The 21,005-nt window shown below is 36.3% G+C and overlaps 1 protein-coding gene across 2 annotated transcripts; it reads right to left on the bottom strand.

Annotated features, from left to right (window-relative positions):
- Positions 1-30: 30 nt before the first annotated feature.
- LOC103981977 (protein NRT1/ PTR FAMILY 2.13-like) lies at positions 31-2,885 on the bottom strand. 2 transcript variants are annotated; one of them, XM_065104377.1, is made up of 4 exons: positions 2,748-2,885; positions 2,462-2,679; positions 1,242-1,830; positions 31-1,150 (listed from the first exon to the last, which is right to left on the bottom strand). In XM_065104377.1, exons 1-4 carry the CDS (start codon positions 2,771-2,773, stop codon positions 289-291), a joined length of 1,695 nt encoding a protein of 564 aa, XP_064960449.1. In that variant the 5' UTR covers positions 2,774-2,885; the 3' UTR covers positions 31-288. The 2 variants fall into 2 exon arrangements, with proteins under 2 accessions (XP_064960449.1, XP_009397036.2); XM_009398761.3 differs by having other exon boundaries at positions 1,242-1,825.
- Between the last annotated feature and the right edge of the window lie 18,120 nt (positions 2,886-21,005).

Genomic DNA, 21,005 nt, shown 5'->3' with positions numbered 1-21,005 from the left:
GTTTGTGAGTTCTTTTATATAAAAAAAACAGAGTAAAAAAGAGATGTTTTCTCAGGAAAAAGAAGATAACACATAGTGAGAGAGAGAGAGAGAGAGAGAGAGAGAGAGATTTTGTGTTTTGACTCAACAAGTTCTTCCAAACTAAGTAGCATCTTCTGCTGCTAGCTAGCTAGAGATTTTTTATGCAATCACTGTGGCGAACTACACCTCTTTTATTGATCGGTCACCATAGAATGCAGTGGTAATTGCCTTCCTAATCTCTTCCTACGCTACCACAACCTGCACGCTTCACAAGATGCCTTCCATGTCCTTGCTTGCTTCCTTCAGCTCTCCCGTTCCCTTGTACCGGTAGAAATGCGCACAAACCACGAAGTATAGCAGATTGCCCGCCCCTAAGACCGCTATCAAGTAGTAGAAGTAGTCCACCCTGCCGACGTTGATGTTGTCATCCAGCCAACTCGCTTGCCCCGGCCCTGCGGTGCTCTTCCGGATGAAGGTGACGAGGAACGTGCTCACGTAGCTCGCGCCGGCGAGGCTGCAGTGGAACAGAGACCCCGCGATCGTCTGCATGTGCTCCGGGAACTGCCTGTTGTAGAACTCCACCTGCCCGACCGCGTTGAAGGCCTCGGCGATGCCCATCAGACAGAGCTGCGGCGCCAGCCACATCGCCGACAGGGGCGAGCTCCCGTTCACGCCGCCGTGGGCCACAGCCGAGTCCCGCCGCTTCTTCTCCACCAGACCGGCCACCACCATGGATATTATGGCGACTACCATCCCCGCGCCTTGCCGCTGCAGGAGGGTGATCCCGCTCTCAATGCCGGTGAGGCTTCTGGCCATGGGAACCAGGGCTCGGTCATAGACGGGGATGAAGAGGATGATAGCCAAGAGGGAGATGATGCCGAGGGAACCAGGCGGGACTTCGAAGCTCGGACCGAGGTGTCGGTCCATCTTTAGCGATTGGAGAGCTGCGAACGTCCATTGTTGCGACAGCGCCACGAAGCAGATGATGCCGGAGGCCCAGATGGGGATGACTCGCATCGCGCACTTCACCTGTTCGATCTGATGCACGCTGCATAATCTCCAGGGATCTGCAGGTTGGCCGTCTTCCTTCCTCTCCCCCTCACATATTATGGCAGCTTTGTTCAAGAACCTGCAAAGGAAGCAGTGACACAAAGCTCGAATCCTTCTAATGGACAGTCCTACTACATCCATCAAGCACCAAAGAGTCGGGAGACTTCTACCTGAACTGAAGCGTGAGGGGAAGCTTCATCTCCTCCGCACTCTCCTGAGCCAGGTTGCTATACAACAGCGACTCCTGTTGCACCGCATCATTCGGCGAAGGCAGTCGAAGCCTCCGCTTCCTGAATGCAGCGACGAGGACCTGCGCGACGCCGGAGAAGACGCTGCCCTCCGGCGGCACGAACAAGTAAAGCTTGACCCCCGCAAAGAAGAAGACGATAGCGAGTAGCATCAGCCCGGTCGGGATGCCGAATCCTATGGCCCAGCTGACGCTGTCTTGGATATAGACGACCACCGTCATCGCCACCACCGTCCCGGCGGTCGAGATCGAGTAGTACCAGTTGAAGAAGCTGTCGAGGCCGCGCTTCCCCTGCTCGGTGGTGCGGTCGAACTGGTCGACGCCGAAGGGGAGGCTGCAGGGGCGAACGCCGCCGGCGCCGAGGACGAGGAGGGCGAGGGACAGGAAAAGGACGGCCAGCTGGGAATTGGAGGGGCCCGGGCACTGCCCGGATTCCTCCGCCGCCTGGCTGCAAGGCGGCGGCCGGAGTTGCGGCGCTGCGGCTGTCAGGGTCAGCACCACCGTGCCCTGTACTAATCAATTATGTAATTAAATTAACTAAAAATGATCTGAAATAGATTAACTTAATCCGACCAGCAAATCTATCTAAACCAGTTTTATTGTAAGCATCAGATCCATGCGCTTTTTCCCTCTTTGTCAATGCCATCTGATTTTGTTGGCTTCAGTGTGTGGTCAACTAAAACAATAGTATATTGGATCTGGATTCGAAGGTTATTTACATATTATCTTTATAATTATTTTTTAAATATATATTTTTTAAAATTATATTGAGAAACTTTATATTCTTATAGAATTTAAAAAACAATTTTATAAAATTAAAAATTAAAAAAATTTATTGAAGCAACAAATTAAATATTTTACTTTCATAAAAATACCTATATAAAATTAAAAAAAAAATTAATTTTATAAGGTTAAAACTAAAACAAATTTATTAAAGCAATGAATTAAATATTTTATTTTCGTTGTATAAAAATTTTAATATAATTTTTTTTAAAACTATATGGATCGAAATAAAGGTAACTGATTAAATCTTTAATAGCACTCACACGATAAATTATTGATTACAGTGGACATGGAGTGCACCAGAATGCAGTGACAATGAATGGCACGGAGAAGAAAGAAAGGATGGGATGGAGGAGGCACCAGGAAAGTAGCGATGGAGGCGACGGCGAGAGTGCGAAAGCGGCCCCAGAAGGCGTCGGAGACGAAGGCACCGAGCAGCGGCGCCAGGCTGGTGGTGCCGCCGAAAACGTAGCACAGGTTGGCGGCGGCCATCTGCTTCATATGGTACATCTTTACCAGGTACACCATGAAGTTGGCCGTCAGCCCGTACGTGGCCACCCGCTCGAACGCCTCGTTCCCTGCGTACTACTTGAGCACTAAGCCAGGCGAGGAAGGAGGAAGGAGCTACGGTGAGGTGGAAACGTACCGATGATGTAAGGCATTGCCTTCCATCCTCGAGGCCGCCTCCTGTCAGAGCGGAGGTCGTCGCCGGTGGCAGCTTTTTGGAGCAGTGGCCGGTTCTCCATCGACTTCTCCTCCTCCTGCTTCAGCTGCTAACTTGTTGGACCCTTCCTTGGCGAACCTCATATTTAAGATGAGCACATGTAAAAGATACAAAGAGCATGTGCAGCTGAGTGGAACACACGCAAAGTTTATTTTCTTTTCCTTCGAAAAGTAAAATTATATTACTAACTGTAATGAGTACCTCTCTAATCACATTAGAATTTGAGCAAAAGAAGATTGTTAAATCTAAATGATCTGATAAAAGATGATAGCCAAGTGGTTATTCAGTAGTTTTTTTTTTCTTTCAAATGGTAAATGATGAGAATTAGACTGAATATGAAAGTCGAAGCTTCGAAGATTGAATATGTAAGATTTTAATATTAATGTAAGTATTTAACAGAGATAAATATAAGTTTATACTCACAGAGCTTCCAATTCCTACCAGCAAAAAGCATCAAAAAAGAAAAAGAATGAGAGATATATATATATTTCTGTAATCTTTCAATTAAAAGGAGGAGGCTGATGTAAAAGCTTTCAATAGGATATTTTCACACGAGGAATAATTAAAAGTTTTCATAACCTACAAAAATTTAGGCCCAAAATATACACAAATGAAAAATTATTCAGAGTGTCCAGTTCACTTGATTCCATGTATAAAGATTAATAGCCAAGAGAGAAAGAGAATCATATCCATAAATACAAAGCTTGGCCATTGTGTAATATTAAATATTACATAAATACTTAATACTAATTATGAACGTCAATGTGAAGTACCAAAAGATACCTTGTGATCTATACATATATGTTTGATGCATTGACATTTGATCTAAATTCTAAACTATAAACGTTGTACCAATCCAAGGACATGACAAGTGGAGATCGATTAACTTCGAGCCACTGGGGATGGTGATGAGCAGGAGTGGCCATGTCTGGTTAGCTTCCTTCACAAGAATGTGATAGGTTTGCTTCCACGACTCATTTGTCTCATGTGAAGAAGATGTGTTGTCCCTTGTCGTTGCTTCGCCGCATCAATTTTAAGCCTGAAAAGCCAATCAACTTACCGCATAACATGATTTCGTATTTCCTTTTCATCCCATGGGTGACGAAAAGACTAGAATGGTGGGTCCCATGGAGTCATATTCTTTACAGACAAAAATGTCATATGGCACTCTAAAGTAGTAGACGAAAAAAAAAGGATCAATGTACACCACTTTATCTTTTTATTTTATAAAAAAATATTTTTAATACTCTAACTTAGGTATCACATGTAATATAAAGAAGCAAACTTACTACAAAGATTCTATTTTAAAGAGATTATTTCCACCCGAGACAATGGAAAAATGAAGAATATATGGATGAGATGAATAAGTCTTTCTCTAAAGTTGTAGGATTTTTGAGGGAGGCTTGGGAGGGGCGTGGATGCTCTTCATAAACCAATAGATCATTTGCATACAATGCAAACCCTAAGAATTAACATTTACATTAATTTTTAGTTGTTGCTCCACTATCATCTCTATCCTCTTGGAGTAGCGTTATACGTACCAATTGTCATCGCTCCACCAGGAGCACCTTCATTAGTACGAACATTCATTACTTTCAATTCCATCATAGCTATAACTATGTGATAGCTATGATCACATATCAAAAAATTTCGTATAACAACATTATAACAAGTGTTCAAAGTTTAAAAATTTAGTGATAAATTTTTTGTCACAAATCATGGTTGTCATTAAAATTTTTTTTGGTGACAACTTTGTCAATAAATTATTTTTAGTAGTCTTTCAAATGATTAAGTTGTTATGTGTGTATGAGAATTTTTGAAAAAAAAAATTCAATTTTGATAATTTTTCGAATACTGTTTAAATTTTGAAAAACTCACATAGAGCTTTTTTTTTTTTGTTTTAATGATCATTCTACTCCTATCGACCATCATTTTTGTCTTACCAATCGCCCTCCTCTGCCTTGAACAGTTGCCCATCACCTATGGTGCAAGCATGATTGCACATGGGCTGGCTACACCAACCACCACCCCTCTACTCCAAACATGCACCCGTCGTCCCACTATCATAAACTTAATTGATTTTGCCTAAGTTGTGCGGTACCCTTACGTGTCCGTTCGTAAAATGTCAACCTCCTCGAAACATATTAAGGCCCCTTAAGGATCTACGAAAGAAAAGACGGGTTAGATGAAGTATTTAATTCAAAATCTATAAGTAGTTATTTCAACAAAAACTTGATAGACAACGCAAATTATAGATATAAACTTCACAAGCTCTGAATGGTAATATGACATAATGTTTGAGATAGTCCGCTACGATCAAAAGTCCCCACATAATACTATTGTGAAAAGATAGATAGCGAACTAGCACTAGACACTACCCAAAGACCCATCCCACCCAGGTAGTTCTTGGGTGCTACCCTGGCTGACACTATGCACTACTTTATAAAGTCTTAAAATCCCCAAAATGGTTGCTTAGATGACTTTTTTTTGGACCATTTTGCCTCTAGATGACAATTACATACAACACTCGTTTATAAGCATGAAACAACCATAAAAGCTAACCAAAATATAACTACTAAGTCTATTGTAAGCCTTCTACATGTGTAAAATATGAATAAAACTAAAAGATATGGGCATACATAAGTATTATATTGAACACTTTGTCTACATCTTTGTCTATGATATTCTCCTTCACTTATTCCTTCGATATCCTTGTCGATGCCTTAATGGATGCTATATCTCATTACCTTTGTTAAATTCTCAATCTTCTACTCTAATTACAACGCACCTATTGGCTCCCAATTGTACTATCTCTGCTGTTGAGTAGTCAAACTTTGATCACTCATGTTGCTTCAACTCGTCAATGACTCTAACTCTAGTATAGGAGAGAACTCTAACTTTCTAAAAAGGTTTACAATTTTAGCATCATAAAGTTTTGCTCAATTTTCTTACTATTCCATGCAGGAATAGTTGAGGTATATATAGACCTTAAATGGCTTCAAAACTTGGAGCCAAAATTCAAATTCCTAAAATTTTGGGGTATGGGCGGTACCATCATCGGCAGCCTAACACAGGGCGGTACCACAGCCTGCAGCCTGACACTAGGCAGTACCACCTTCTAGTCTAGCGGTACCACTACCTAGAAGACTGTGTCTGGGCGGTACCACCGCCTGACACAGTCTCGGAGACTGTGCCATGACGGTACTACCTATTGGGTCACTGTTTGAGCCTTTCACTAGGCCCAACACAGCCCAAACTTGGGCCCAACTGACCCCTAATTGGATTGGCCCAATTCCTTCCTAATTATGTGCTAACTATGAATTTTAAGGCATACAATAAGTTAATCTGGTCCGGTTAGTCTAGGTTGCTTTCGGCGAGCTTCCGACGATATTCCAACGAACTTTCGACGATCTCTCGACAATGTTCCAGTGGACTCTCAGCAAACTCCTAGACTTCACGATGATCTTCTTAGCGAGTTTCAATGAGCTTCTTTGGCAAGCTCCTAGACTTCTCGATCAATTCTAATATAACTTCCGACAAACGTCCAGACTTCCGACGAACTCTCAAACTCCCAACGAAATCTCGTTCTTGACTTCGGGACTTCATTTTACTTTATGCCTTGATCACTATCATAGTTAATCCTATACAATTAAAAACCTACTTCGATCTCAGATAATTATTACAAAGCTTGAATTATGTTGTCTGGCATGTTATTGGTTCATCGACGCTTCGTCCGATTCTTCAGCGCGTCATCCTCTCTTGCGGCCTATTGCCCAATCGGCCAGTTGACCTCCGTAACTCTGATTTTCTTGGTGTAATTTTTGCTCTTCTTAGCCTGATTCCCGAACCCATGGCCTGAAGCCTTCTGCTGATACGTCGATCGATCATTCGGCTCGATGTCCAATATTCTGACATGTTCTATTTCGGCCCAACATGATTCTTCCGGCTTTAATTGTCTCTCCTTGATCGAAATATCCTACGTTACTCAAAGCATAGATCAAATCATAAATACTATCAATTGGTTTTATCATCAAAATTTGAGATTCAACAATCTCCCTCTTTTTGACGATGACAACCAATTGATGACATAGTTAACCTTAATTCCCCCTATCAATATGGCATATGTGAGATGAACCTTAAATTCAAAATGAATTCAAGTCAAAGCAAATTTAATTAAGAATATTTGCAGCACATCATCAAAAAATCATGCATAATCAAATTTACAATACATCATTCCATGCATGATCATTATCATAACTTCTCCCCCTTTGTCATCAACAAAAAGGAGAAGTGCATTTAGCAAGTTTGAAATCATTGCATTATAAATATAATCTCAAGTTTTATCATCATGCAAGCAAGTAATTTTCTTTCTTCTCTTTTAAAAAGTGCAATGTTTTGCTTCCTTGGCAAAGTGCAAGGTAGCAAAAATTTTATATCATTTTACAGCATGGTGTTAGGAACGAGTCGACACTAAGAGGGGAGGGGGGTTGAATTAGTGCTGCGGTAAAAATTACATCGGTTTGAAAATCTCGTTACGATTAAACCTGTTTCGAAAGATATTAACTTGAAAGCATACGGAAGAGTGTAGTAGATGTAAAGCAAGTAAAGAAGGGCAGTTTGCAGTAAATGTAAATTGCAAGAAGTAAATGCAAACCGAGTTATAATGGTTCGATCGTCGTGACCTACATCCACTCCACCGATTCCACTTCCGTCGAGGCCACCGGCATCCACTAACGATCTCCTTTAATAGGCAAAGATCAACTTTATTCTTATAACTCTATTATCCTTTTGTAGGCTCGGAAGAATATTTATACTCCCTTTTTATAAAGCTTTCCTCACACTCTCCCTTAGAATGGTTTCTAAACTTTAGGAGGAGGAACTCTATACTTTACAAGAGTTTTCTACTCTAGAAACATAGAGTTTTTATTCACTTTTTTTTTTCTCTATGTAGGAATAGCTAGGGTATTTATAGACCCTAAATGGATTAAAACATGGAGCCAAAATTCAAATCCCCGAAATTTTAGGGTACGGGCGGTACCACCACCTGCAGCCTAACTTTGGGCGGTACCACCGCCCAGACTGGCAGTATCACTACTTGATAGTCTTAGAGACTGACTCTGGGTGGTACCACCTAACACATTCTCGAAGACTATGCCACGATGGTTTCACTTGTTTGGTCACTATTTAGGCCTTTCTCTTGGCCCAACACAACCCAAACTTAGGCCCAACTGTCCCCTAATTGGTTTGACCCAATTCTATTCCCAATTATATGCTAACTATGAAATTTAAGGTATATACTAAGTAAATCCAGTCCTGTTAGTCTACGTTTCTTTTGGTGAACTTCCGACAATCTCTCGGCAATGTTTCAGCGGACTCCCGGCAAGCTTCTAGACTTCATGATGATCTTCTTGGCAAGTTTTGATGATCTTCTTAAGCAAGCTCCTAGACTTCTCGGTCAATTCTGGCAAAAATTCCGATGAACATCTAGACTTCCGACGAACTCTCGAACTCCCAACGATATCTCATTCTTGACTCTGGGACTTCATTTATTTTATGCCTTGATCACTATTGTAGTTAATTCTGCACAATTAAAACTTACTTTAATCTTAGACAATTATTACAAAGCTTGAATCATGTTGTCCGGTATGTCATTGGTTCATCGACACTTCATCCGATTCTTCGGCGCATCATCCTCTCTTGCGGCCTATTGCCCAATCGGCTAGTTAACCTCCGCAACTCCAATTTCCTTAGTGCAATCTCCGCTCTTCTTGGCCCGATGCCCGAACCTATGGCCTGAAGCCTTCTGCCGATACGTTGACCGATCCTTCGACTCGATGTTCAATCGACATGTTTTTCTCTGGCCCAACATGATTCTTCCTATTTTAATTGTCTCTCCCTGATCGAAGCTTCCTGCATCACTCAAAACGTAGATCAAATCACAAACACTATCAATTAATTTTATCATCAAAATATGAGATTCAACAATCTCTCCCTTTTTTATGATGACAACCAATTGATTGACGGAGTTAACCTTAACTCCTGGAGTTTAAACAAACTCTCCCTATCAATATGTCATATTGATAGAAACTTTGAAATTATAGTATTTCAACATTGCATGCAACATGAGTATTGAAATAACTAATTTATTACATCATTGCATATATCATAAAATCATGCGTAATCAAAATATCCAAGTACATCATTGCATGCATGATTATCATCATAACTTCTCCCCCTTTGTCATCAACAAAAAGGAGAAGTGCAACTATTAGTTTTTAAAGATATGTAAGTTTTACAACATGCAAGCTAGCAAATTTAAAGATGTGCAAGTTAGCATATTTGCTTTTCCTTACGATGTTCAAACTAGCAAGTTTTTGAAATGTATAAGATAGCATCATTTTTGCATTTTCTTGAAATGTGTAACTTTGTAAAATTCACAAGATAGCATCATTCTTTCTTCTCTTTTGAGAAGTGCAATCTAGCAATTTTTGCTCCTTTTTTGAGATGAGCAAGCTAGCATGTTTTTGCATCTTCCTGAATTGCACAAGCTAGCAAATCTTTCTCTTTTAAGATATACACACTAGCAATTCTTTCTCCCCCTTTGTCATTGACAAAAAGAGGGTAATAATAATACAATGGTACAATTTATCATTTTTTAAATTATGATAAAGATAAAGTGTCATTCTTATTGCAATATATCATAATTGAGATAAACCTTAAATTCAAGTCAACGTAATTTTAATCATGATTCACATCATATTCATCATCATAATTAAATCATAAGTACTATATGCATCATTCTGAGTCATACATATTTCACATCATGATGGTATCAATTTGTCAAATTACATCCTACCATGCATGATCATAACTTCTCCCCCTTTTGTCATTGTAAATAAGAAAAGAAGAAGGGAAGAACATAATGGTATAAAATATTTCAATTATTACAAGGCATACAAGTCATAAATAAAAAAAATCATGTCATGAAAGATAAAACCATTTGAATACCAAAAGACATAATTCATATAGTAAATTTCTTCTTTAAATAAAATACCAAGAAAAAATCATAGGAGTACAAAGAAGAGATCTTGATTCAAAAAATCTCAAGTAATTCCAAGAAACCAAGATCATGATTTAGATAAAACTCATTCAAATTCAAATCATCAAAATCATCAAAGTCACTTTTTGGAAAGTTTAATGAAGGCAATGTAAATAGATTCATATGAGAACTTGATTCATGCATAAGAAATCTCAAGTTATAATTCTTGAAAAATCAAGATAAAAGCTCATTCAAATTCAAATCATAAACTCAAAATCATTTTCAAGAGATTCAAAAAATAACAAACATACATTCATTAATATCTTTTTTTGAAAGATCGATAAAGTAGGGATTGAGAAATTCTTTATGAAAAATATTTTCCTTCCCTTTTTTTTATTTGATTTATTTCACACAAGCATGCTCAAGTTTTTTATGCTAAGTCAAAGCATGCATCATCGTTTAAGATCGAAAAACAAATTTCATCACCATGATAAAAAATATAACATATTGAACATAAGGCTTCTTTAAACAAATGATTTGGTTTATCATTTTGATTCCAATGATAATATATTTTTCTTTTTATATGTTTCATTTTATGTGATTGATTTCATATTAGAATGCTCAAGTTTTTGGTATGAAAACCATACATCATAGTTTAAAATCGAAAAAGCAAATCTCAACATGGAAATCATCAAGATCAATAAACCATAAATTACCCAAAAATCATTATTATTTCAAATTATCATGCATAATTAAATATAAAATTGTCAAGCATCATACTTACATTATTTCATATAAGCGTGTCTTTTTCATTTATGTCAAATCAAAACATTCATCATTTTTAAAACTAAAAAAGTAACTTTCATTATGGTAAAAATCGATAAGTCATAAATTACAAGAATCATCATGCATAATTTTAAAATATAAACTCATTAAGCATGATCATTATGTATTATTAAATCATCAAGCATGATTTCGCTAAACATGAAACATTTTTAATCATATTCGAAAATCATCAATTTAAATACACATCCATGCTTCTTAAACACATATATAAAGTTAATCTTACTAGGTCTACAAGCATTAGATTAATATTTTGTTCAATTTATCATAAAACATATAATTTTTGTGATCATTTTCTCAAAATAAAATGAAGCATGATATAACTTTTTTGTATTTTTTATTTTTTATTTTTTTACTGACTTATTTAAAAATAACTCATGAAAATGTATCAAGTAATTTCGAAATAAGGCAAAGGGGTTTTGGTTACCTTATTGTCGAAAGTCGTTAAGGTGTAGTTTGCCACCTTGCCTTTGTTGGTTGACTCCTCATCTTTGGATGCACTCGTTTCATCCCAATACACTTTGAGTGCTCTCTTCTTCTTGTATTCATAGCAAGTAGTTGTGTTCTTTTTAAGTTTATTTTATTCTTTAATTCTTGTTTCATGAACTTTTTAAATTTTATAGTGAGAAGCTCAAGTTCACCATCACTTGAGCTTTCGCTCGAGTGGTCTTCCATTTTTCGAAGTGCCAAGTCCTTCCTATTTTTTGGAAGGTTATTCTCATATTTATTTTGTGCATTATGCGCTATTTTATATGTCATCAACGAATTAAAAAGTTCTTCAAGTGAAAAATCATTAAGATCTTTTGCCTCTTATATTACAGTTACTTTCGGATCCCAACTCTTTGAAAGTGATCTTAATATTTTATTAACAAGTTCAAAATTCAAAAAATATTTACCAAGAGCTTTTAAGTCATTGACGACATCCGTAAAATGAGTGTACATGTCAACAATGGTTTCACTTGGCTTCATTCGAAAAAGTTCAAAATCATACATCAAAAGATTTATCTTAGAGTCTTTTACTCTACTAGTGCCTTCGTGTGTGATTTCAAGAGTGTGCCAAATATCGAAAGCCATTTCGTAAGTAGAAATCCGAATAAACTTAGTTTTATCCAAAGCGTAAAATAGAGCATTCATAACTCTAGCATTTAAGGAAAATATTTCCTTCTCCAAATTATTCCATTCTTTCATTGAAGTAAAAGATTTTTGAAAACCACTTTCGATAATATTCCATAAATTCAATTCCAAGAAAAACAAGAAAACTCTTATTCGAGTTTTCTAATATGTGTAGTCCCTCCCATTGAACATGAGAGGACGAATGAGAGAGTGACCCTCTTAAAAGCCGAAAAAAGTCATTTCTCTTTAGGTGTTAAATCAAATAAGAAAAATATGGCTCTGATACCAACTGTTAAGAATGAGTCGGCACTAAGAGGGGGGGGGGGGGGTGAATTAGTGGAGTGGTAAAAATTACGTTGGTTTAAAAATCTCGTTACGATTAAACCCGTTTCGAAAGATATTAACTTGAAAGCATACAGAAGAGTATAGTGGATATAAAGCAAGTAAAGTAGGGTAGTTTGTAGTAAATGTAAATTATAAGAAGTAAATGCAAACCGAGTTATAGTGGTTCAGTTGTCGTGACCTACATTCACTCCACCGATTTCTCTTTCGTCGAGGCCATCGGCATCCACTAATGATCTTCCTTTAATAGGTGAAGATCAACCTCATTCTTATAACTCTATTATTCTTTTGTAAGCTCAGGAGAGAACCTTTACACCCCCTTTTTATAAAGCTTCCCTCACACTCTCTCTTAGAATGGTCTCTAAATTTTAGGAGGAGAGACTCTATACTTTACAAGGGTTTTCTACTCTAGAATCATAGAGTTTTTATTCACTTTTCTTTTTTCTCCATGCAAGAATAGCTAGGGTATTTATAGACCTCAGATGGCTTCAAAAATGGAACCAAAATTCAAATCCCAAAAATTTTAGGGTACCGGTGGTACCACTGCTTGTAGCTTGACACTGGGCGGTACCACCACCTAGACTTGTGGTACCACTGCCTGATAGTCTTGGAGACTGACTCTAGGTGGTACCACCGCCTGACATATTCTCAAAAACTGTTTGGTCATTGTTTAGACCTTTCTCTTAGCTCAACACAGCCTAAACTTAGGCCCAACTATCCCCTAATTGAGTTGACCCAATTCTATTCCTAATTATATGCTAACTATGAAATTTAAGGCATATACTAAGCAAATTCGGTCTGGTTAGTCTAAGTTTCTTCCGGTGAGCTTCCGACGATCTTCCGACGAACTTCCGATGATCTCTCAGCAATGTTCCAACGGACTCCCGGCAAGCTCCTGGACTTCTCGGTCAATTCCAATAAAAATTTCGATAAACGTTCGGACTTCCGATGAACTCTCGAACTCTCAACGATATCTCGTTCTTAACTCCGGGACTTTATTTGTTTTATGCCTTGATCGCTATTGTAGTTAATCTTGTATAATTAAAACCTACTTAGATCTTAGATAATTATTACAAAGCTTGAATCATATCATCCGGCATGTCATTGGTCCATCGATGCTTCGTTTGATTTTTCGGTACATCGTCCTCTCTTGCGGCCTATTACTCAATCGGCCAATTGACATCTGTAACTCCGATTTCCTTGGTGCAATTTTTGCTCCTCTTGGCCCGATGCCCGAACCCATGGCCCGAAGCCTTTTGTCGATACGTCGACCGATCCTTCGACTCGATGTCCAATCTTCTGACATGTTTTTCTCCGGCGCAACATGATTCTTCCTGCTTTAATTGCCTCTCCCTGATCGAAGCTTCCTACGTCACTCAAAACATAGATTAAATCATAAACACTATCAATTGGTTTCATTATCAAAATCCGAGATTCAACACATGGAAGCTAGTAATTTGGCAAGTGTTACTTCTCTTTAAAGTAAGCTAGCAAGATAGCAATGCATCATTTTAGAATATGCAAGCTAGCAAATTTTAAGTTTTGCAAGTTTGTAAATTTCGCTAGATGTGCAAGTTAGCATGTTTTGCTTCTTGAGATAGGCAAGATAACACTTCTTGGTGATATTCAAAATAGCAAGTTCTACATCATGCAAGCTAGCAAATTTATATCATTTTAGAGTATGCAAGCTAGCAATTTTACACATGAATGTTAGCAAAATTTTACATCATTTGAGATTTGCAAGATAGACTATTTTTGCATCTTCTTGAAATGTGTAACTTAGCAAGCATTGCTTCTCTTGAGATTTGTAAGATAGCACTTCTTGCTTCTCTTTTGAGATGAGCAAGCTAGCAAGTTTGTCTCTTTTCGTAATGTACACGCTAGCAATCCTTTCTCCCCCTTTGTCATTGGTAAAAAGAAGGGAATAACAATACAATAGTGTAATTCATTTCATTTTAGTACAATCTTCAAATCATGACAAGGATAAATAACAAAGATGAAAAATCAAGTCATGAATGTTAAAATAATTTTTCATCATGAATATTTCATCATTGCATACATCATTATCATAAGTTGAAGTATTGCATGCATAATACCAAATCATCATTCATAATTACATCAATATTCCAATCATAAAAAATGAGAGATTAAGTCTAAGATCATGATCCGAAAAATGTATAAGAAGAGTTTATGCATTTGGGAGCTCTAACATGTCTAAGTTTATCATTCAAGCTAGCAAATTTGATTCTCTTGAGATGCTAGCTATTTTCTTTCCCCTTTTTGTCATAATAAATAAAAAAGAAGAAGGGTAGAACATAATGATGTAAATGTTCAAGTCATCACAAAAATACAAAGGTGTTGTATGAAAATCATGACATGAAAGATATTAATATCAAATCATGAATGCCACAAGATATGATTTATTTCAACAAATCTCTTTTTTTTTTATAAATGACAAAAAGAAACATAGGAGATCAAATGATATAATATCTTGATTCATGCATAAGAAATCTCAAGTTATAAATCTAAAAAAATCACGATAAAGCTCGTTCAAATTCAAATAATCAAAATTACTTTCAAGAGATTCAAAATGACATAAACAACTTTATCAATCTCTTAGTGAAAAATCGATAAGATAGAGAAAAAGATATTTTCAAGAAAAATGTTTTCCTCTTTTTAGTTATTTCAATTCATGTGATTTATTTCATAGAAGCATGTCTTTTTCATTTATGCTAAATAAAAACATGCATCAACGTTTAAAATCGAAAAACAAATCTTATCATCAAAATCATCATGACAAAAAATATAACACATTAAACATAAGGCTTCTTTAAACAAGAGATTTGATTTATCATTTTAATTCCAATGATAATACATTTTCCTTTTTATGTGCTTCATTTTATGTGATTGATTTCATATAAATATGCTTAAGTTTTTCATATAAAAACCATTCATCTTGTTTAAAAATAGAATATCTTTGATATTCTAATTAGACTTTTAAAGATATAAATGTTAATTATAATTCAAAGGTAATATCTTATGTAATTTATAGAGATTACACATAAAATAATTACTAAGGTGTTTGTGATCGTCTAAGAAAAAATATTTACTAGCAGTCGCATAAAATTTCTCAGGCCTTTGAAGATTTTTACTCTTCATTTTATGGTCGTCTTTGCTTGGTATCTCGAATCAAGTAAGTGCCTCTTTTCTTGCCCCTTTCTCTATGTTAGAAGTATGAGAGGTCATTTAATACAGGGTATGGGAAAAGTCGAGGGTTAAATAAATTTACGAAAAAAATTTATAAAGGATGTTGGGCTGCCATTGTTGATCTCCTTATGCTAGACCTTGATCATTTCCACTCAACTACCTTCTTGCCTCTCTTCTCGTCATCTACCCATTCAGTTTTTATCCTTAAATGTCTAAATCTTTTCGGTATTAATGATTTTTACCTTCTCTTTATAACATCATTTATAAAATTTTGACAAAGTTGATTGCTAATAAAATGAAACAACTGCTTCCTAATTTTATCTCCAAGGAGCAATCCATCTTTCTTTCATTTCCGATCGAAGCATTTGAAATAATATCCTGGTTGTTCAAAAGATTAATCATTCAACGCATAAGTCTAAAGAAAAGAACCCCTTCCTTATCATTAAGATAGATACCGAGAAAGCTTATGATAGATTGTCTGGAACTACTCTGATTAATACTTTAAAAACTTTCGATTTCTTAGATAAGTTTATTTTGTGGATCTACACATGCATCTCTTCTCCTCAGTTTTCTTGTGTTATCAATAGTGAGCCTTCCCCTCTATTTAAAGGATAAAAAAGAGATATCTGTCAAGGAGAACTCCTTTCTCGTTACCATTATAGTACCTATTAAATCAAGTTTTAGAAAATAATATACTTTTCATTTTAAATAAAATCTTAGTGTTTTCCATCGATGATATTCTATTATGTTTCTAGGCTAACAAAAATACTAGTGATATTATCATGGAGATTTTTGATACTTATGAAAGGACGACCAATCAAAAAATTAATCGTTTTAAATTTTTTCTACATGGTGTTTCTAGTGGGAGGAAAAAGAAAATTTATCAAGCTTTAAAAGTTAAAAGAATGTGCCTTTCCTTTCAAATACTTAGGTACTATTTCTTCTGAGAGATTGCCTGAATCTAAGTTACAATAAATCAAGCAGAAGCTTGATAGTTGGCACAGCTTTTATCCTTATCAGTTTCTTGGACTCCTATTTCTATTCTTAACTATATTACAAAAATGAATTTGGGGTGTTCATGTACTCAGTTGAGATAAGTTTATGACTCATGATATCTATTTTTTTAAACTTATCTTTTAGATTAAGAGGATTGTGATGTAAATATATAAGTATACTGTAATTAGTTTAATACCGTGTCTATTTATACATGTAGAAAGAGAGAATTTTCCTTACATGAGCAGTGAGATTTCCTTATGCAATTGGAAAAATCTCATCTGCTATCATGTCTTTGTAAGGTTGAGCTCCTATCAAGGATGTTATTCTTGGACCGATGCAACGAAAATAGTTTACGAGCAAGAGGCTTCATGAGTGAATATGCTAGTTGATCAATCATATGTACATAAGAGACATGTAGTTGATGTTTGACAACTTGATCTCGCACGAAGTGAAAGTCGATGGCAATGTGTTTCATGCGTGAGTGAGATACTGGATTGGCACATAAGTAGGTAGCTCCAACATTATCATAATATATTGTAGGAGTAAGAGTAGAGTTGACGTTGAGTTCCCTAAGGAGATTTGTGACCCAATTGAGTTCAACAGCAGCGGTAGCAATTGTATGATATTCAACTTCAGTTGTAGACTATGTGATTGTCTTTTGCTTCTTAGAAATCCAACTGATTGGATTGGCTCCAAGGAAGACAATATACCCGAACGTGAATATTCTATCATCAAAGTTTCCTGCTCAATCAACATCAACAAATGCATGTAGATGAAGTGGGGTGTGTTTGTGGAAAAAGAGGCTATGATTGAGGGTCCCTTTAAGATACCATAAAATTCGTTTGACTATAGACTAATGCATTATAGAAGGTTGGTGCATATATTGGGATAATTTATTAGGATAATTAAATATACCCGGACGTGAATGTTCTATCATCAAAGTTCCCCGCCCAATCAGCATCAACAAAGGCATGGAGATGAAAATGGGTGCATTTGTGGAGAAAGAGGCCATGATTGAGAGTCCCTTCAAGATACCACAAAATTCGTTTGACTACAAACTAATGCGTAGTAGAAAGCTGGTGTATGTATTGGGAAAATTTATTTATTGCAAATGAGATATCTGGACGGGTGAGAGCCAAATACTTATCGGTATTGAGTAGAGTCCGTAGTAGGGCTTTCATCATATAATTTGAGTAATTCGCTAGTAGAGAGGAGAGTTATAACCTCTTTAGCATCCTGCATGTTTGTCTTTGATAATAAGTCTTGAATATACTTTCTTTGTGATAGGAGGAGACCTGAAGATGTAAATATTGCTTCCACTCCCAAAAAGTAACTCAATGGTCCTAGATTTTTGATGGATAATCGATCAACCAATTGCTTTAGAAATGCTGAATCTCTAAGGGATCATTGCCTATGATAATAATATCGTCCACATACATAAGAAGATATATTGTGTTTCCATTTGATGTCAGAAACGAGTCAAGTTCGGTATACCAAGATCTTGAAGCTTGACAAAGTCCATAAATGACTTTTTATAGTTTGCAGACATGTCTCGGATATTGATGATGAACGAAGCCAAGGGGTTGCTGCATAAAGATATCTTCAGTTAGAGTTCCCTGTAGAAACGCATTGTTAACATCTAATTATTATAAGTGCCAACCTTTTGAAATAGCTAAACTTAGATAAGCTGAATTATTGTGGGTTTAACAATGGGACTGAAAGTCTCTATAAAGTCAACTCTAGGTCGTTGATGAAACCATTTGTCTACTAGACGTGCTTTATATCTTGCAATGGATCCGTTTGGGTTTCGCTTAATTCGAAAGACTCATTTACACCCGATAATGTTTTGTATATGATAAATTAGTATAAGGGTTTATATAGAGTTATGGATGAGGGCATCATATTCTTCACACATGACTTTACACTAGTGTGGAGATTTTTTGGCTTAAGTAATTGTGGTAGGTTCACTGGTCTCAGGAGAGGATTTTGTGATAGTACGTAGGTCGAGAACTTGACGTTGTTTATAGATACCACTTTTGAAGCGTATTGTCATTGGATGTCTAGGGACTGTAGGTTATGTTATTGGTATGGGTGGTGGAGAGGCATTGACACGGGGCTGAGATATATCTGTGTCACTGGGTCTAAAAGAAGGTAAAGAAGATGGATGTGTTTCCAAGGACATTACTTTAGTAGTAAGGGAAGCTTGTGAAGAAGGGAGAGGAGAAGTAGTGGAGGGAGTGAGGAGCTATTGAACCAAGAGAACAAGAGAGTGTAAATCCTTAAGAAAATGATCGGATGGTGTTATGAGAGGCTCGTTTGAGGGGATCGACGATATACTCTAGTGATATATATTTGTTGGAATAGCTTGCATGGCAGGAGACTCATGGTTTTAAAACGAAAAGGTAGATTCCACAAAAATAATATGATGTGATATAAAGACTTTTTAAATTTTGGGTTTGTAGCATCGAAAAGCATTATGTTCAAGAGAGTATCCTATGAAAATGCAAGGCTTAGATCTTGGTATTATCGTATGTGAGGCATAAAGATGTAGCTATGGATAACATAAACAATCAAATACTTTAAAATTTTGAAGTTATTGAGATTTGTGAAATAATTTTTCAAATGGTGACTAGTATTAGAGGACTGTAGTGAGCATATGATTAATAAGATAGACGATAGTTTAAAAGGCTACAAACCAAAAGGTTACTAGCATAGAGGCTTGATGTGAGGTCAGTTTCAACTATATGTTGATGTTTGCGTTCAGTAGAGCCAACTAGTTAAGTATATGGGGGTGACTTAAGGTGTTGTATACCACAAGCTAAGAAGCAAGATGTGAGGGCTTGATATTCACCTCCACCATCAGAATAAACTATTTTAATTATAGATTGAAAAAAGTTCTCGACCAACTTTTTAAAGTTGGTGAAGTTTGTTGAAACTTCATATTTATGATGGAGAGAGTATATCCATGTGTATTTGGTGAAATAGTCTATGAAAATGATATAAAATTTGAGCTTGTCAAAAGAAGAGATTAGGGTAGGACCTCAAACACTAGTATAAATAATTTCAAATGGTTTAGAACAGGAAATGAAGGATATTCCAAAAAAGAGTGTATGACTTTTATTACTGAGACAAGTATTACAATAAGTTATAATGCTATTGTTTTTAAGAGTAGAAAGAGAATAATGAGAAAATAATTTATGTTGGACAAAAGAGGAGAGATGACTAAGACGACGATGTCACACATCAATTGAAGCTACAACTAAAGAGTAGACAGTGGGTTGGGATATTTGTGGAACTGATGGTTATTCATAAACATTATCTTTACTTTGGCCTTAGTCTAAGAATGCCCTCATGCTCAAATCCTTGACAAGAAAAGAGTTAGGAAATAATTCAATTGAGATATTATTTTATTTGGAGAATTGAGAAATGAAAATAAGATTTCGTTTAATATGAGATGCACACAGAACATCATCGAGTGTAAAAGTTATGAAAAGTGAATTAAGTATTATGGAACCAGTATGAGTAATAAGGATTCCTTTACCGTCACCGATGATGATGTTGTCATTTCCACTATAGTTGTTGTGAATGGACAAGTTTTGTAGATCAGAGGTGATGTGGTGAGATGCGCTAGAGTCCACAATCTAATTATAATGACTAATATTCAGAATAGTCATGAGATTTGCTTGTGGCCAATATGATTTAGCAGAAAGTCTGGGTCGAGATCGACAAACTTTTATAGAGTGGTCGATTTTATCACACAGTTGGCAAACAACACTTTGTTGGTTTGTGTGATCAAGCCGTCAGGACTGATGATGATTAAAGTAGCTACCTTAGTAGTTATGATTGAAATGTTGATAATGTGGAGGGGGGATAGTTTATTTGGAGCTCATAAGTTCAAGAGGCATCTTGGTCAAACCTTTGTTGATAGTCTTGTTATACTGGTTACTCCTCCTCTTGAATTTTTAACCGACTTGAGCTGTGATGGATGGTCCTAGTAATTTATCCTCACGCTTCAGATATATCTCAAAGTCAATTAACTTATCATCACCGAGGGAATGACCTATCAAGGTCAAGTTATCGATGATAATTTTTATATCTTATAGATAATTGATAATAGTACTTTCCTCTTGTTTTATTTTCGATATCGGATAGAAAATCGATCACGGGTTTTGCATATAAGTTTCTCGTTTCTCAATTTCTACTCTCGGTTTTTTATGATCTGTCGATTAAATAAGATTTATCATGGACAGTGAAGGTTTCACATCGTGTTTTATATTTCTATTGCAAAATTATTTCATGCGAGAATTCCTACACCTGTTATGCTGATCGTTTTATTGGCCCTTCGATTTGCTGCTTATGTCGAAATAGTGAAGATTCTCATTAACATCTGCTTTTCCAAATGCACATTTATGCTGCAAGCTATATAATTGTTGGAAAACAAGTTATGTATTAAAATTTAATTTTTAAATAAGTGAAATATTGAAAAATGGCTCAAGGAAAGGGATGATTGTGCTTTTCTGATCATTGAGAGCTCTTATTGCATATATCTTTTGGATGATATGAAAAGTCTGGAATAATAAAATATTTAATGGTAACAAGATTACCCTTATGATGGAGATTTGGGTTTTCTCTTAAGAACT

This window comes from Musa acuminata, chromosome BXJ2-4, assembly GCF_036884655.1.
Source record: "Musa acuminata AAA Group cultivar baxijiao chromosome BXJ2-4, Cavendish_Baxijiao_AAA, whole genome shotgun sequence".
In the NCBI taxonomy this organism is placed as follows: domain Eukaryota; kingdom Viridiplantae; phylum Streptophyta; class Magnoliopsida; order Zingiberales; family Musaceae; genus Musa; species Musa acuminata.
Note: the sequence above shows the minus strand (reverse complement) of the source record. Positions and strands in the feature narration are given on the sequence as shown.

Excerpts from the sequence above, each read along its gene's own strand:
- LOC103981977 (XM_009398761.3), bottom strand. The coding sequence starts at position 2,847 with ATGGAGAACCGGCCACTGCTCCAAAAAGCTGCCACCGGCGACGACCTC. Across the intron at positions 2,680-2,747 it reads GGCAATGCCTTACATCATCG|GGAACGAGGCGTTCGAGCGG; the intron begins GTACGTTTCCAC and ends AGTAGTACGCAG. Across the intron at positions 1,151-1,241 it reads CCCCTCACGCTTCAGTTCAG|GTTCTTGAACAAAGCTGCCA; the intron begins GTAGAAGTCTCC and ends CTTCCTTTGCAG.